We start from the raw sequence: 17,941 nt of genomic DNA, 5'->3' as shown, positions 1-17,941 counted from the left end.
TGGTTTTTTGCTCTGTTTCTTTTCGGTTTTTTTCTTTCTCTCCGTTTTTTGCTCCCGGTTTCAGTCCAAAAATCCCCCCCTGTTGGCTGCGACTCCTTCTCCTTTTATAAGGCCAAAATCGGTGGTAACGGCCAGCCTCCTAAATGCCCTGTAACCGGCCCTTTAAGTGCCTTCAATGCTGGAACTTAAGCGTTGGCTGGAAACCGATGAAACGGAGGAAGAAGACGGTGAACAGTTTTGTCCAAGAAACGGCTCCGTTTTCCCATCAAATGCTATTTATGATCTGGTCCTTGAAGTTTTGAAATTTTTGTAAATAAGCCCCTGGATAAACTTTAATTGGATCCTTGCATTTCCGCGTCATTTTCAAGCTGGTCCTTGGATTTTAATGTTTGCAATTTAGATCACAATTAAACCCCAAACTTTGATATTTCTTCAATTAAGTCCCCGGGTTTCATTAATTAAATTAATTTCAAGCCAATTAAGTCCAAAAACTTATCAATTCTCCAATTAAACCCTTGATTGGATTAATTAAATTAATTTTCAAGCTTAATTAAGTCTCAAAACTTATCAATTCTCCAATTAAACCTTTAATTGGATTAATTAATTTAATTCCAAGCTCAATTAAGTCTCAAAACTTATCAATTCTTCCATTAAGCCCTTGATTGGATTAATTCTAAAGTTTGATTAAACCCCAAAACTTCTAACCATGATGCCCTTAACCCAAATATTAATTCATTCTTCATTTATTTCATTTTACTTGTTTTCTCATCATCATTATTATTTTTTCATCAATTTTTTATCCTTTTCAATAAATAAAATAATAAAAAATAAAATGGTCAAAAATTAGGTTATGACAGTTTCCAATAATTATGGTCCCCAAGATTGAATGCATTTAAGAAGAGTAACCTTTCTAGCTCTCTTTTTCTATATTTTAATCTTTCATTCCCCTTTAATGATTTTTTTTTCATACCTTTATTTTCGCTTATATTTTATAATTTATATTTGTATAGGATCCTTTTGTTTATTAAGTCCATAAATAAAACTCAAATTTGTTTTCCTACTTCCTTCATTTTATTAACAAGTTTATGTATATAATATCAATATTGAATCATACAATGGACCAAGGAATGTGAATTTTTTTAAAAAACCTTTTCCTTATTAACATTAATGCAAATACAATATCTATCTAATTATTTCTTATTAAAGATTCTTTATATGATTTTCTCTCTCTCTGATTTTATATTTTTTGATATTTTACATAGAAATTTAATTTTTTTTTGATATTTGATAAGCTTAAATTTTAATAATAATTTTTTAAAAAATATATATATATATTTTTTAAAAAACATATGAATAAAAAAATAGAGTTTTGATTAGAGAGACATTTTTCACTCCTTATATCAAATCAATAGAATTTTTTTTAATTTTAATTTTAATTGCTTTTTTTTGCAAAAAAATATGTTTTTTTAAATTATAAGAAAAGAAAATCTAAATAAAAATATATTTTTTTTATAATTCAAATTATTGTCTTCCTTACTAGTATATTTTTTTATTACACAATTAAATAAAAAACTTAAAAAATTATTCTTAATTAAATATTTATTTTTTTATTTATCTTTTTTGTTTTCTACGTTGAAGATTAACTTGTTCTCTTAATTTTTTATTTATATTAACTGATTTATTAATTTATATATTTTTTAATTAGTTTTGTAAAAACAAATATTATATTTTTAATTAAAAACATATATAACATAAGAAAAATATATTTTATAACGCCGGGTTTTTTTTTTTTTTTTTTCTTTTCCGATGTAAAATAGCTTGGAATCTCATTGGCATCACAGAGGTGGGACCTAGCTGGTATGTCCGAAAGCGGATATGCAAGAATGAGGCACCTTCCTTCTACATCCGTTAAAAGCTTAAGCCGTTGACTGGACTGACTTCCATCTTTAAACCCTATCTTATCGCTTGTATTTTAGTCTTTCATTTCTATCAAATTCATTTAACAATGGCTTCATCAATCGAGTCCTCATTCTGGTGCTACAGATGCAACCGATCCATCCGGCTCCCCACCCAAGATTCAATTCTCTGCCCCGACTGCGGCGGCGGATTCATCGAAGAAATCGGCACCACCCGTCCCCACCACCGACTCACCGCCGCCCATCGCACCCGTCGCCGTACCGGCGGAGACCGCTCTCCCTTCAATCCAGTCATCATCCTCCGCGGTGCCACTACCGACTTAGCATCCGGGAACTTCGAGCTTTACTACGACGACGGTGCAGCGTCGGGTCTCAGGCCTTTGCCCACTAGCATATCGGAGCTCTTGATGGATTCTGGGTTTGAACGCCTCCTTGATCAGTTGACTCAAATGGAAATCAACGGCGTAGGTCGATTCGATCATCCACAAGCCTCTAAAGCAGCCATCGAATCGATGCCAGTAATAAAAATACTGAATTCTCACGTTTCTATGGAATCTCAATGCGCTGTTTGCAAAGAAGCTTTTGAAATTAATACCGAGGCCCGCGAAATGCCATGTAATCACATTTATCATTCTGATTGTATTTTACCCTGGTTATCAATCCGTAATTCGTGTCCAGTTTGTCGTCATGAGTTACCCACTGAAACTGGAAGTGGGAGTGGGAGAAATTCGCCGGAATCAGATGAGGAGACCGTTGGTTTAACGATATGGAGATTGCCCGGAGGTGGTTTTGCAGTTGGGAGGTTTTCTGGAGGAAGGAGAGCAGCAGAGAGGGAGCTACCGCTTGTGTTTACGGAGATGGATGGTGGATTTAATAATGCGGGTTTGCCTAGGATTATCTCATGGGCTCCTGCTGGGAGGAGATCAAGAGAGAGTGGAGGAGTGGGGCGTGCTTTTCGGAATTTCTTCTCGTTTTTCAGGAGGATTGGAAGGCGTTCAAGTAACCATTCTGGTCTAAGAGCATGAAGTAGGTCTAGTATGGTGTTGGATAGGTTCTCCATGAGGCGTGGTGGGATGCTGTAGAATGAGTCACTGAATTGTTATGTTTTGTCTTGGGAGTCTTTGTGTTTCTTATCTGATTACCAAAACCATTAATTGTTTGTTGCAGTCCTCCTTCCTCTTAAGAAAGGGAAAACATCTATTTGTTGTATGATGATTCAGATTACTGTAAATAACAAAACTTGAGGTTGGTTTAAATTATGTTGAAGAGAAGAATTTTGAGTTGGAGATCAATTTTCATTCACAAGGAAGAGGGAGAATAAGAAGACGAGGAAGAAAGCTGTGCATTTGGAGTGGGTCTTTGTAGAAGTTACTGAGGTACAAATCCTTGCGAACAACTGTTCCTCTGTCAATTTTAGGCCTTAAGAAGTGTTTGACTAGTGATCCTCTTACATAGTTTAATGCATAACCTTTTTTTCCGGTAATGTAATTTATTGATTGTAGTTTTGCTATGTTAAGCCTCTTCTTTATGGAAGATTTTTGGAGTTCTTTTTCTTCCTTTGTGCATAACATGGTACCTGACTCACTGTCTTTGCAGTATTTTGTTCCAGTTGCTTATGCCAAACTGTCAAAAGAAGTGGGTTTACTTTGCTTGGTTATGTCCCTTCCGAGTGTCTTGGACCATGTGGTTGGCTGTGTGAATTTTAATTTCTTTCCAGTGATTCATTCTTCAACAGAAACTTTAAGTTTCCATTACTGATTACTACGTAGTGGAACTAGTTGACCACATGAATCATATTCCTCTTTTAGAACAAGTTTTCATTAATCATTATTTTTGTTTATGATATTAGTGATAGATTGACAATGGTAGGACTTGAACCCTCTCTTTTTTTTGCGAGACTACCACTAAGCTGCAAGCTAATTAGTAATTTATTTGTTTTTATCTTTTATTGTTTGGCATGAATAATTCTCTATTGTCACAAAAAGAATTATGTTGGTGATTCCCCCCCCCCCTCAAAACCTCATATGATATGCAGAACTCAATTTGCTCTTGAGAGTTCATGGCAAGAGGTCAGCTTAAAAAGAATAGAAGGAAGAAAACAATTGGTGCTGTCTTGTGCTTGAAGATCTCAAGAAAAACACCGGGTTAAAATTGTCGTTCATCAGCACGTAGTTTATTTCTTGTATGTTCCATCCTTTATATTATGTTCATATCGAGTTGGTTGTCTTCTTTACTGATTCTTGTTACGACATCACATCAAATAAAAAACCTTATAGTTTAATGCCAGTGGTTAGCACTGATCTACACATGTTAGGTATATCGTATACAGTGAAAAGAAGTTGACAGGTTCTAATATGTTCCCTAGAAGCTCATTTTGGCAAAGGAAGGAGAATTATGATCTTCTTACACTAACCATCTCGTGTCTGGAAGTTTATTGCTAGGATGATGAATTAAGGTACATATCTTAGTGAGTACTTCCATGATATTTATGCCTTTGAATTTGGATTACTGCTGTTGGAGCTGTCATGATCTTCTTAACTGATATGCAAAACATGTACAAACAATAACGACAAGTATCTCTATTCCTCTCTTATGTTGTCCTATTTCTCGAGAATTTGGTTCATATACAATCATGATAAAAAAAATTTGATTCGAATACATATATGGGAGATGTAATTTTAAACAGGACTCTGGAGGAAAATGACCTAGAGAATTGCAGCTAATTCGGGACCTGATTTGGTTGAGCTTATTTCTTTTCTACTCTGCATTAAATGTTTAATTCCTTGAGGGGTCAAATGGTTGGGAGTCGAGCTTCGCATAGCACTTTGCTGAGAAGCTAGTCATGAATGTTATGTTGGAGAACTCTTACTCCCAAGACAAACTAGTAGCATTTTTTGCTATCCTTTCGCATACTTTTAGCGAAGGAACGGTGTTGGAAAAATGGCAGAATCAGCGCCTCCTTTCGCACGCCCAGCGACACGTTGTCTTTCTAGGCCTTTTCTGGCTTACTGGTTGGTCAAGGAGGTGCGTGGCCTCTGCTGTGGTGTAGGAGACTTCTTCTTCCTGTTTCTGCCGGCGGTGTATGTCACCTTCACAAAGCTGAGAGATACGACGCCTGGAATTTTTAGGCAGCTTGCAAATTTCGGATTTTCTTTTGTGTTTTCTTGTCTCTTTTTGTTATTTGATTAGGATTTTCTTTGCAAAAATGTCTTTTCCTCGGTCTTGAGGTGTAGCCCCCCTCTTTTTATCCCAGATCCTTAAAAAAACTAAACTCGAAAAGTAATATTAATTAATTATATTGTTTTCTTCTCGACCATGTATTCTCAATTAATTAATTTTCTATTTTTAATGTGTATGATCTTTTTTATTAATTTTTTAATTTTGTTTGATCCTCCCAGTTATTCTTCTCTCTCTTTTGCATAATCTCCAATTATTATTATTTTAGTCCCTATTCATGATAAAAATTAAATTAAATATCAAAAACTAAATTAGACCAAAGATACAATTTTTGAAAACACAGAAAAATCAGGGTTAAAAAATGGATTATGATTGTCATCCTCTCTTTGCAATACTTATAATATAGTCATTAGAAGATTTATTTTTTTGACAACATGTCACCATATAACTATATAACATAATTATTTTTATTGTTGAATGTTTGTCCAACCTCCAAATCAAGGTTTCCTGAAAAATACCTATAACTAAATGTCCAATCACGAAAAACAACAATTGTAAAGCCAAAAGCATGTCCAAACTCAAGAACAATAAGTATTATTTCATCATCGACATCATCATCGACATCTACTATAACATTTGGGTTTCACATCTTATCATCTTTATTATCACTAAACTCAAATAGTTATATCTATATTGATTAGCGAATAAATTGTCAAATATAGTATCATCACTCCTTTATAGCAAATCATTCGACAATAAACTCATTTTCTCTTTCTAATTAACCTTGAAAGATCGATAAATTAAGATGCATTTATATCTATTTGACCAAAAACTTAAAACACACAAAGAATTTGGTCGATTACTAACATACACCACCATCATGTTTAATCCACTTTGAATAAAAGAATCCATCATTATCTTGAAATTGTCGTCACATATAATTGGTACAAGATAATACTATTGTTCTTCACATGACACCTTTATGTTATATAAATTTTAATATCATTATAATTTTACCCATATCCATGACATTTAGTTTTTTTTTCATTTTTATATATAATATGCCTAAATTACCATTTAACAACATATTGCTCTTGTCATTGTAGGTATCGTTACTACTTATATCAGGAACAATAATATCACAATATTGACATAACATAAAAATATTACAATAAATTCTATATATATAAAAAGAAACGAATATGATTTTGGTCAATTGGATATAATTTTAACTAAATTGAATTAAATTAACCCCGATTGTCAAAATTCATAGCAAATCAAAACAAATTTTCAAAATTTAATGCCACACATATTTCACCAAAATTCAACATGATTTATGATATCATACCTAATTGATATTTCCATGCTCAATTGCATGAAATCATCAAAATGGTTAAATGAAACATGTAATTCATCAAAATAAATGTAAATAATTTAAAGAAAATATTAAATTCAACAACTTATCCATAGTTAAATGGAACATGTAATTCATCAAAATTCTACCTCATTTATGCTCTATTGCATGAAATCCTCAAGTGTAATTGATAGCATTTGTAGTTGATTACAACCAATTCACACAAAATCCATTATTTAGCAACTTATACAAAAATTCATCGCAATATATGATTCATTGAAATGCTTAATTCTTAATTGATGTTATTTTCATGTTCAACTACATTAAATCAATCCTAATTGATGGCATTTATAGCCAATTTATCATTAATTAAAAAAAGACCCTAAATTCAACCTCAACCTCAAACAATAATTTTATTTAAACTAAACCAAACACAAATTAAATAAAAAACTCATATAATTAATAACATTGTAGTATGTTTACTTTACTTTTAGAACTAGAAAGTGCTAGAGTGGTGGCAACAACGATAGTTTTTGGTAGTTTTTGAAGAGAAAAACATTATAAAGGGCTTGGAGATTATGATGGTTCGAGTTATGGATGTTTTTAAGAAAGGAAAAACAAGTGATTTATGGGTTTTTTTAGAGAGAGAGGCTCTTGGCATTGTTTTTAAAGAGAAGTGGCTGCTGTTTGTTTGTGTTCTTTGATCTAAGCATGGATTTAAATTTCAGCGAAATGTTATGTTTTCAAAGCATGGCATATTAAGTTGTTTTTTTGAAACACGACATAATAGTTATTGTGTTTAAGAATAAAAACATTTACTAAATATCACTATTTTGCTCAAATTATACTACTACTTCACAAAAACTCTTATAAACTATATTATTCTGCCAAAATTTATATTTAACCATGCTATTTTTATTTTTATTTTTAAATCCAAAATCAGACGGCATAAACTCGGCTTACACAGGTAGCCTCTCAAGTTAAGTCGTTGGGCCAACCTTATCCATTTAACCTCAAGAATCTAGATTTCTGTCCGACGTAGCCTTATCCAAGTCGTCATAACCAAATCCATTCAAACTGGCCGATATAAACACACACAAAATCCACTTGCGTTCAAATTTTTACATCCAGCGATAGAAACACTGGTCCCTTTCTATAAATCTCCAGCCAGGAAAGCTAGCAATATTTCCTTCTGCGGTGGAAAATCAACTGCTGAAGTTTAACGATGGCAACTTCAACTCCTATTCAGACTTCTCTTTCAAGATTTTCACCACAAAGATGGCCAGTTTCAGGCCCAGGCTCTTCAGCTGCGATGCCTGCTGGTTCCAAGTTTCTGTCATGGAATATCAGCCAGAAGAAGAGCAAGAATAAAAGGTCATTGACTGTGGTTGCAGCGGTGGGAGACGTATCAGCTGATGGCAACACTTACCTAATTGCCGGTGCCGCTGCTGTAGCTCTACTCGGAACTGCTTTTCCCATACTCTTCTCTCGCAAGGACCTGTAATTACATCTCCCCCCCCTCCCTCTCTCTAAATATTGAACTTGCGTGCAATTCTTTTTTGTAATTCAGGCTCTGGATTCATTTTAGATGTTATTAAATAGTCGTCATTTCAAGGCTAAATTCAAAAGTTAACAGAAGTTAAGCCTAAACATGTTTCCCCCCTAAATTGCATTAAACTAGGAAACCTTGGATTTGTCTATAGGGTTTGTTGGCTTTGTTGGTCTTCGCACCACTTACTGATTTTTAACTACCTTAAGCCTATCGTAGGTGTCCTGAGTGCGACGGAGCAGGATTCATTCGGAAGTCAGGAGCAGCCTTGAGAGCTAATGCAGCACGGAAGGACCAGGCCCAGATTGTCTGCCCTCGTTGCAATGGTCTTGGCAAGCTCAACCAAATTGATAAATAAACCTCGTCTTGTACAATTATCGCTCTATAGTTTCCCTACTTTCATTTTTATTAATCCCATGCGATTATGCGAAGGTTGATGTTTATATATAGCCGAGAAACACTGCAACTATTGGTTCCATTTTGTCTGGTTTTCTTTCCCTTAATGAATAACATCTTGGTTACTATGGTCTTATGGGTGAATAATACTATATAGCATAAAGGAGACAATGTAACCCCCTCTCTGGAAGCCTGAATCTGAAGTAAGGCAGGACAGGTGATGAGATGTTGCTGGCCTTTCACAGGGGTCCATTTTCCCTCCTCACTGGTCGTAGGAGTGCTCTATCTGTCAGAAGAATGAGAGCAGTCGCTTCTGTTTTCTTGGATCAATTGGTCAATTGTATTGAAGCAGTAACTCATGTGACGATGCTGTCAATTAAGTGTCCCTGTTTTCAAATGGCTTTTTTTTTTTTATTTGCCAGAAGAGCTGATTTTTCCAATGAACATGTAACATGTATGGTGACCTAGTCTATCACTTGGAGCGAGAATAATTTTTTCCAGTGGGGATTTAGATGTTGGATTTCTTGAAATATATCGAGGCAAGGGAAACAATAAATTTAAAATATTTTAAGAGACTTAATGATCCTATTAAATAAGATTTAGAATTGTTTTAGGATTTTATACAAAAATTATCTGAAGTTCAGGTATTGTTTTTGGCTTTGAATATTTGCTTTAAATGTTAGGTTATTGCAAACCATAAATTATCTAATTATCCGATTTATAACAGTAATTTACACAAATTATTAGTTAAAAATCTCTTAAATTCTTTTAGAAAAGAGAGATTGCTATTCTTTATAATGTTAATTTTTTTTTTTGATGTTTATGTACTATACTCACCTTCACATCACATTCTCTCATAGAAAATAAAAGGCATGGCATTCATTTAAAGAAAAATCTAAAAACTCTATAAATAAATAATATCATTTTACTCCTTAAATAATATTATATATATTATTTTTGGTTAATTTTAAAAATTTATTCAATCAAGTTTTTTACTTGATTGTTTTTAGGTCTAGAATTATAATCTTCTATATAAATCATACTCTAGTCCTCAATTTCTAAAACTTATTTATAATAAAATCACACTTAATTTATTATCTCATTTTAATTTCTGACCAATAATTTTTATGTATGCGACGCATTAGGTTCTCTAATAAGTTGTTCCAAATATAAATCATAATCCTAAATAAAATAGAATTGAATAAATTAACTTATTATCTAGCAACTTGTCATAATCCTCCAAATATTAAAAAAGTCACAAGTTGTTTGATTTATCCATTTCTTGGTGTAATTTAGATATTATAGCATGTATTGTGTTTATTATGTCAAATCATGTTTGTTCTCAACACCATTGTTATTGATTATTTGAATAAGATTTGAAACTTTTTCAAATCTCATTCTACTTTACGTAAGGATTTACAATTAATATTATTTAAAAACAAATGAAACTTTTTTTTTCTAATTCATCTAGGGTGATGAATCCTCTCTTAATTATTCAAATAACTTTATATAATTCATGTTATACACAATATTTGCTCATTTGTTATCCCTGATTAGGACAACATGTAACAAGATCAAAACAAAATGCTCTCTCTATAAAATAATTTAGTGATCTCAAGTTTAAAGATTACTTATACAACTATCACGTGAGCATTTTCATAGACATATGATATTTTTATATGAAATCCTCATTGTTACTTCAATATACATGTCATGTGACAAACATCTACATATTAGTTATAAGTATCTCTCCTACCTTGAGAACAATTGCTTTAGGAAACAATATAAAATGTAGTAGCCTTAACAACTCTAATTAATGTTTATTCTTAATAGAGCACTATGAACATTTAGGAACAATGCTTTGATGCAATGAGAATCTCATAATTATAATAATTTTATAATTTTTTTTTTGCAAAACATTTTTGTCTCAAAAACACTATCTATCCTCTAGATTTATTAATTAAATTCTTGATGAATATTAAAAATAAATATATTTTATTAATATTAAAAATATCTACATAAATAAAATTAATAATACATATAAATTATAGAACATATACAGAGACATGCGCGGAGACACGTAGATATCATAGAGAAGGTAGATTGACACTTAAATATGTGCAGAAAGGCAATAGACATGGCTCCTGGCTTGACTCCTCTTTCCGTTTGGTTCTTGAGAGGGACCCATATGGCGGGCACAACCAGTCAACTTCAGTTTACATGAGACGTCAAGGTTCAAAAGTCAATTCTTCACTGAGTATCCCAATCATCTCCGATCAAAGTTTCGGCAATGAAGGGCCAAGCTCAATGCTGCCTGTGAAGTCATCTTCATCCTCACATTCGAAGTTATCTATCAATGAATTGGCATCATCACATCAAAGAAGTTCTTTAGCCCAATCAGTCATCAATGGTAGAAAAACTTATCATCTCTGAGCTTTCTTTTTTTCTCAATATTAATGTTATAAACAAAATCATTAGCCTTCTATAAAATGGTCATTTCTCCCAATCAATCCAGAAAAGTCCTCGAGGACTACATGCCATATAACATGAAAATATTAAAATAAACAAAAAATTCATTTTTTTTTTTAATGATGGAGGTTGATTTGATTTGCAGTTGAAGGTTTTAATGCTCTATAAACTACTGGATTAACCATTTAATTTTTGTTCGTAATCGTCTAAAACAAGGCCATAGAAGAGTTGTGGCACTATGAAACTAACACCGATATGTTCCGATCAAGAGATGACAGAGCTGGCTTGTTTCTTTTCCTTTAAAAGAAAAAATCAACCTGGAACTCATGCTAGCTGATGGTTATTTTCTAGATTCTTTTGTTCTCTAAAACTTGCTTTATTTTATATTTTTATTGTGTAGAAATAAATAAAAATTATTTTAAAAAATAATATAAATCATATCTTGAAGTCTCACTTAAAAATTTAAGGTTTTTGGTTGAAATGATTCTTTGATATGATATTAAAGCCTTATAAATCAATTAGTCATAAATTTCTAAATCTCACTATCTTTATTCTATTTGATAAAAACTAAGTACAATATAATATAGATATGTGCAAGTTTTCAAACCCAAAAAAATTTTGCTTGACGGAGTATATTAGAGAATAATATAAATCATATCTTGGAATCTTATCTAATCATTTAAGATTTTAAATAAGATATTTTTTTAACATGTTATTAAAATATTGATAACCAAACAGCAATAAGTTCAAACGCACTCATTTTGAAATGGATTTTTTTATTGCTTGGCCTTATGCCTTCAAAGAAGGAGGGAGGTTCAGACTTAGCCTCGTAATACTCTCACTACTTGGTGTCATCTGCTGCTACACAGTCTGGGATATTATTGAAAAATTGCTAAGAAAGCTCTCCTGGATTAAAAACTTGCCCTGATATTGGACAAATTGCTTTAGGAGTTACTGGGCGCTTAGTAATGTCAGCAAGTGAAATCATAATATATGTGATACGTCAACAATTAATAAATTTAAGCACGCACAGAAGTTAATTTAATGCATTTAGTTGTTGTATTTGCTACATTAAAACCAGATTTATCGTTGTTTCATAGAACAGACAGTTGGATTTGGGGCAATGCAGATGGTATTATACAACGAATTGTTGCTGTATTAAGTTCATCTCACTTCTCTATTACTATTAGTTTCAGTATCTTTTTTCCGAGAAGTAAATGGACAATAGCTTCAATCCGTATGCTTCGTGTGTGGAGTACGTGATCATGCATGATGAGTGATAGCTTGTCATCATCGTTCCCAAACACGCACATGAATTTTGCTGCAATACATCTGGATTGTCATCAAATCTTTTCCATCACGGCAACTCTCATTGTTCTTCCAACGGTCTGGATTCGAGACCTTACCTTGCGGTCATACCTTTCAGGCTCTCGTTTTTCCTTTCCCTCTTTGTTGCTATACTATTTTTGCTTTTTTTTTTTTTTATTATTAATTTTACCATTTAATATTTGGTTAATTTTGAATTGATTATTATAATTTATATTTGTTTTTGTTTGTTTTTAATACAATTATTATAGTCTCAAACAAACATTTAAATATTTGATTGATACTTGATTTTGAAAGTATATATTTTTATTATTATATCATTAAATTAAAAATAATTTATAAATTGTTAAACCTAGTGAAATTTATGGTCCAAATCACGAGTTTAATGAATTAAACTATAAAATCTGAGTTAATCTAATATATTATTATTTTAATTTTAAAAAAAACAAATATCATTGTGATATTTTTTTAATTAAATTAAATTTTTTATTAATTATTCGAGTTGTTTTTTAACTTTTTAAATTGATAAAGTCATCTCAAGTCAGTACACATACTTGAGTACACACCTAATTTAAATTTTAAGCTAGAAAAAAAATTAAGTTAGGAATTTTTAAAATTCATCTGATGAGTTCACTTTGATAACAACATCCTCACTTTAAAAATCTTTTTAGAAAAAAAAAGTACGGCCATTACCTAAAGACCCCGACAGCAAAATGCATGGGAAACATCACCTCCTAGTTAAGGACCCAAAAATGCACGATTAAATGTTTTGCTGTTAGACAATTCAGCATTTGCATGTGCTCCCACCTGGCTGTTATGTGCTAAACGAGGCTACCTGTTTCATCTTGTGAAAGCGGTTCTTGTTCCTGTGCAAGGTAGTGAACGCAGCTGCTAGTATAGTAACCCCACGTACCTGCAGACAAGTTTATTAATTTTGTTTAATGTTCTAATTAATGTTAAAAAAATTAATTTAACTAAATTAAAATAAATCAATATTAATTATATGAATATATATTTTGTACGTAGCATTTAATATCATACATTTTTTAAAAAATATACATATATGTCATGAATATGTTTCATTTTGATAAATTAAAAAAAAAACATGCATCACCTAAAAATCTAATTAAAAGAAAGCAAGAATCAATTGTGAAATTGTGCTCGAGCAATCTATGTTAATTGACAACTAATTTTAATCAATAAATCCATATCTATTAATTAAAAAATATCATTATTAATATATGTCAAAGAATGTTGAAGAATCACGATCATTTTCTTAAGGACGACATCTTTTGTTATATCATCTTAGAATGATTAATTATCAATTATCAAACCTTTATTATCTTAAGAAAGATAAATTAATAGTTATTATTTACAACAATAATTATATTTCATACTGATTTAAAAAGAAATAAAAATCATGGAAGATAATTATTTTTTCCATGCCCTTGAACACCTAACATCTAAACCATGCCCTCCCCTCAAACAGAGATTCCATTATTTTGGCGAATCTGGGAGCAACGTACGTTGTTGTTGTTGTTGTTGTTATCTACAGAAGTGATTGGAGCCATGCTTTGAGCACGAGGGTGCCATTGTTTTATCTTTTCTCAATAATTATTCAGGATGGTGAGGTGGAGAAAAAACAACTCTTTATTCATAATATACGGTGGCCGGTACAGTGTCGATATCAACTGGTCTTGAAAAACTAAAAAGTGCTACTAGAGTATTTAATTCACCACAGAACAGAAACCATTATTTAATGTATTTGTTTTTAAAAATATAAATATAAAGAATGAAGGGGGAGATGGTAAAACCGTGAGATGAATGGGATGAAGAGAGAAAAGATTTGAAGAAATAATCAATGAATGCTGCGGTCCAGTGGCCGGCAGTCATGAATAACGTGAAGTGCGAGAGAAGTTGTGATTGGAAGAAAAGAGCATTTACCAACTCACCATGCAGCAAGTCTTTTGAAGAGGAAAAAAGAAAAAGCTTAGGGCAAGAAGGGAACGTCGCCGTTTCCATTAACTGGGCTTGGTTTCACCATGCAGCCCAATTACTGGTTAAGTTCACCTTCATCAGTGAAAGAAAGACCTAATTGTGTAGGAGTCAAGTGGACTTGAAGCTGTAATTCTCTCAGAACGACAAAGAAATCCACAGGTGGACCGGGTCCCTTTCATTTCTCACAAAAAGGGATGTCTTCAGCCTTCAATCAATCAATAATAATAGATTGCTCTGAAAGCACATGCATTTGCTTCTGCTTGAAACAAATTGATATAAGCTAAGCTAATTTACTGGATTTGCAAGAAACCATAGCATTGCTCCACCCTCTCAGCTTGTCTCTACAGACATCAACCTCCCAAAAAATAAAAAAATCCAAAATAGAAAGAGAAGTTTCTTAAGTCAGAGTTGGGTAATCCAAGCACGCGCGGTTGCAGATTTTCTTCACCAGCAGTGTCTAGTACTAGATCTCTGTCCACAGAAACGCTTCTCTGCTCAGTCTCGTCTCTCATTTCTAACAAAGATCTTTAACTCTCACTTAACCTAACTTGTAATGTTTCATTCCATCATGGAAAGCATTTTCATTCCCTGCACTTCTTACACAAACCCAAATCTCAAATCCCTTTTTCTTCTCTCTCACACTGTCTTAACACTTCTCTTGATTGTGGAATCTCAACACTGCTTGTCTTCTTCACCAAAAATGCTGATCCTGCCACTCAAAACCCAAGTTATCCCTTCCGGGTCAGTACCCAGATCACCAAACAAGCTTCCTTTCCACCACAATGTGAGTCTTACCGTCTCTCTCACAGTTGGCACTCCACCACAAAATGTCTCCATGGTTATAGACACCGGAAGTGAACTCTCCTGGCTGCACTGCAACAAAACACTATCCTACCCAACTACATTCGACCCGACCCGATCCACATCTTACCAAACCATCCCTTGTTCTTCACCCACCTGCACCAACCGGACCCAGGACTTCCCTATACCAGCTTCATGTGACTCCAATAATCTCTGCCACGCCACCCTTTCTTATGCTGACGCTTCTTCCTCCGATGGAAATCTCGCGTCCGATGTTTTCCACGTTGGGAGCTCCGATATTTCCGGTTTGGTCTTCGGGTGCATGGATTCGGTTTTCAGTTCTAACTCTGATGAGGATTCTAAGAGTACCGGTTTAATGGGCATGAACCGTGGGTCGCTCTCTTTTGTTTCCCAATTGGGTTTCCCGAAATTCTCTTATTGCATTTCAGGAACCGATTTTTCGGGACTTTTACTTCTCGGCGAGTCCAATTTGACGTGGTCGGTGCCATTAAACTACACCCCCTTAATCCAAATATCAACACCATTGCCTTACTTTGATCGGGTTGCCTACACGGTACAGCTTGAAGGCATTAAAGTTTTAGATAAGTTGCTTCCTATACCGAAATCAACTTTCGAACCGGATCATACAGGTGCAGGTCAAACCATGGTTGACTCGGGAACCCAGTTCACGTTCTTACTCGGACCTGCTTACAATGCTTTGAGAACCGCGTTTCTGAACCAAACCAGCGGTGTTTTAAGGGTTTTAGAGGATCCAGATTTTGTATTTCAAGGGGCTATGGATTTATGCTACCTGGTCCCGCTAAGTCAACGTGTTTTACCACTGTTGCCAACGGTAACTTTAGTGTTTCGGGGAGCCGAAATGACAGTATCGGGTGATAGGGTATTATATCGGGTTCCGGGTGAATTGAGGGGAAATGACTCGGTGCATTGCTTGTCATTTGGGAACTCTGATTTGTTGGGTGTGGAGGCATATGTGATTGGTCATCATCACCAACAAAACGTGTGGATGGAATTTGATCTTGAGAAATCAAGGATTGGATTGGCTCAGGTACGGTGTGATTTGGCTGGCCAGAGATTTGGCTTGGCCCTGTAGGGTCCGCATAATTCATTTCCCCCATGAGAGATTTCTTCTTCTTTTTTTTTTATTTTTTTTATTTCTTTTAAAGATCATTAGGAGTACGTGTGTGAAGATTCTATTCTAAATGTTGGATCTTGGTAGGGAGGCATTAGTTTTCTGTGAAGGAGCAACTGTCCATTTTGTGGTCCATGCTCGGAATTTTTTTTAATTAATATGGATGAATGAGATAGTTGTATGTATTTTAATTAAATTTATAAATTTTAAAATTAATAATTATACAAGTTTTTAATATTTTTTAAAATTTATAAGATTTGAATTGATAATTTTTAAAGAACAAAAAAAAAAAAAAATAGAACTTAATCAATTAAACTACATCCTTTATGTTTGAATCTTATAATCAAGGGATAGCAAGTCACTTCCTTATATGACAATAATTGATCCAAATGGAATCATGAGAAGTATGGTTTAACTAGTCAGGTTTTAAATTTATTTTCTAAAGGTTACAAATTCAAGTTCCACAAATCTCATGACCATTAAAGATTTATATAGTCATTAATTTCAAGGATTGTGAGATTACTCAAAGTATACGCAAGCTGACCGTATATCCATATTAATAAAAAATATATATATTGATTAGAACGGTTTTTTTTATTATTATTTCTATATGAGGTCAAGGTCCTAGGAAGGAGAGATGGGAGCATATATATATATATATATATATGTATGTATGTATTAAATTCCCTTTTCTTCTTCTTCGTCGATCAAATATTTGAAGTTTGTCTATAATAAGAGATTTTCTTAAATTACATATTCATATAAATAGCAGCCCTCTTATATGTACCGGGGACAGAGAGGAGTGATTTTTTGCCATCTTCTACACAGCCAGTTGTGAAAAGCTGGAGTTGTGTACAATCAAATGCTCAGGCACATTCCATGTTCAACCAATATTGTTTTTTCTTTAAAATCTTTTTATATCCTTATTTAGTGTTACGAAATAAAAAGTGGAAGTACTTTTGATGCATGTATCTTGGATTCTAAGTTTCATTTTCTAGAAATTACTCTTCAATTTTTTTCATATTTATCTACTATTAAAAGAATTGATTAATAAAAAATATTTTCTAATTAAAAAAACATTTAACTTAATTTTTTAAAAGTATTTTTCTTTTATTTAAAAGCTAAGTTGAACATTAGTAATACAGTAAAATCACTGCCTTCTTTTAGTTTCTTTAGCAATTATAATTATGTTTAATTTTAGTTTCCAAAAATTAAAACTATGTTTAATTTATGCTTAATTTTAGTAGGGAGATATTTTTTCGTCATTATTCAATATAACGAGCTTTTTTAAGCTTCAAGATGAGAAATTCTCATTTGAACTGTTATTGTATTTTTTAATGCATTGACTCATCAATTTCCTTCTTCACAATCAAGAATTTTTGTTATTGTTAACTTTATCATGCATATGTGTTTTTAACTTCCTATTTTATAAGTGATTAAAATCCCTTATTTGTTGTCACAATTATAAGATGAATCAAGCTTCAAGTTGCTAATTTAAGGTACAAGAGTTGTACTTGAAACTTGACTTAAGGACACATGAAGTAGGAAAAAGAATGCCAAGTTTTATAGGTTTAAAAGAACCAAAATGTATTGCTGGAAGTGATTAGTGAAAACTTAAATTCACCATGGTGATGATATTTAAAGCTATTATTTCAGCATCGAGAACGATATTTACATTCTCATTTAGACTTATAATCTTATATTTTAGCATAAAATACTTTTCTACAGGATGGCTAATCAAACAATGATATTTGTAATAATTTAAATTGTCCACTTGGTTTGCTTTTTTAGGACGTTTCAAC

General features: G+C 32.7%; 3 protein-coding genes across 4 annotated transcripts; all 3 read left to right on the top strand.

Moving 5' to 3' along the window:
- Positions 1-1,865: 1,865 nt before the first annotated feature.
- On the top strand, positions 1,866-5,287 carry LOC118053399 (E3 ubiquitin-protein ligase RDUF2). 2 transcript variants are annotated; one of them, XM_073410027.1, is made up of 2 exons: positions 1,866-3,292; positions 3,952-5,287. In XM_073410027.1, exon 1 carries the CDS (start codon positions 2,006-2,008, stop codon positions 2,939-2,941), a length of 936 nt encoding a protein of 311 aa, XP_073266128.1. In that variant the 5' UTR covers positions 1,866-2,005; the 3' UTR covers positions 2,942-3,292; positions 3,952-5,287. The 2 variants fall into 2 exon arrangements, with proteins under 2 accessions (XP_073266128.1, XP_034920541.1); XM_035064650.2 differs by lacking the exon at positions 3,952-5,287 and adding an exon at positions 3,513-3,567.
- A 2,263-nt stretch (positions 5,288-7,550) lies between these two features.
- On the top strand, positions 7,551-8,526 carry LOC118053402 (uncharacterized). The gene is made up of 2 exons (XM_035064653.2): positions 7,551-7,947; positions 8,216-8,526. The coding sequence occupies exons 1-2, from the start codon at positions 7,673-7,675 to the stop codon at positions 8,352-8,354; spliced, it is 414 nt and encodes a 137-aa protein (XP_034920544.1). The 5' UTR covers positions 7,551-7,672; the 3' UTR covers positions 8,355-8,526.
- A 5,494-nt stretch (positions 8,527-14,020) lies between these two features.
- Positions 14,021-16,303, top strand: LOC118053397 (aspartic proteinase PCS1). The gene has a single exon (XM_035064644.2). The coding sequence runs from the start codon at positions 14,739-14,741 to the stop codon at positions 16,098-16,100; it is 1,362 nt and encodes a 453-aa protein (XP_034920535.1). The 5' UTR covers positions 14,021-14,738; the 3' UTR covers positions 16,101-16,303.
- Positions 16,304-17,941: the final 1,638 nt, after the last annotated feature.

The sequence above is a fragment of the Populus alba genome, chromosome 6 (genome assembly GCF_005239225.2).
Source record: "Populus alba chromosome 6, ASM523922v2, whole genome shotgun sequence".
Lineage (NCBI taxonomy): Eukaryota > Viridiplantae > Streptophyta > Magnoliopsida > Malpighiales > Salicaceae > Populus > Populus alba.
The sequence above is the reverse complement of the archived record's forward strand: the minus strand, read 5'-3'. Positions and strand labels throughout refer to the sequence as shown.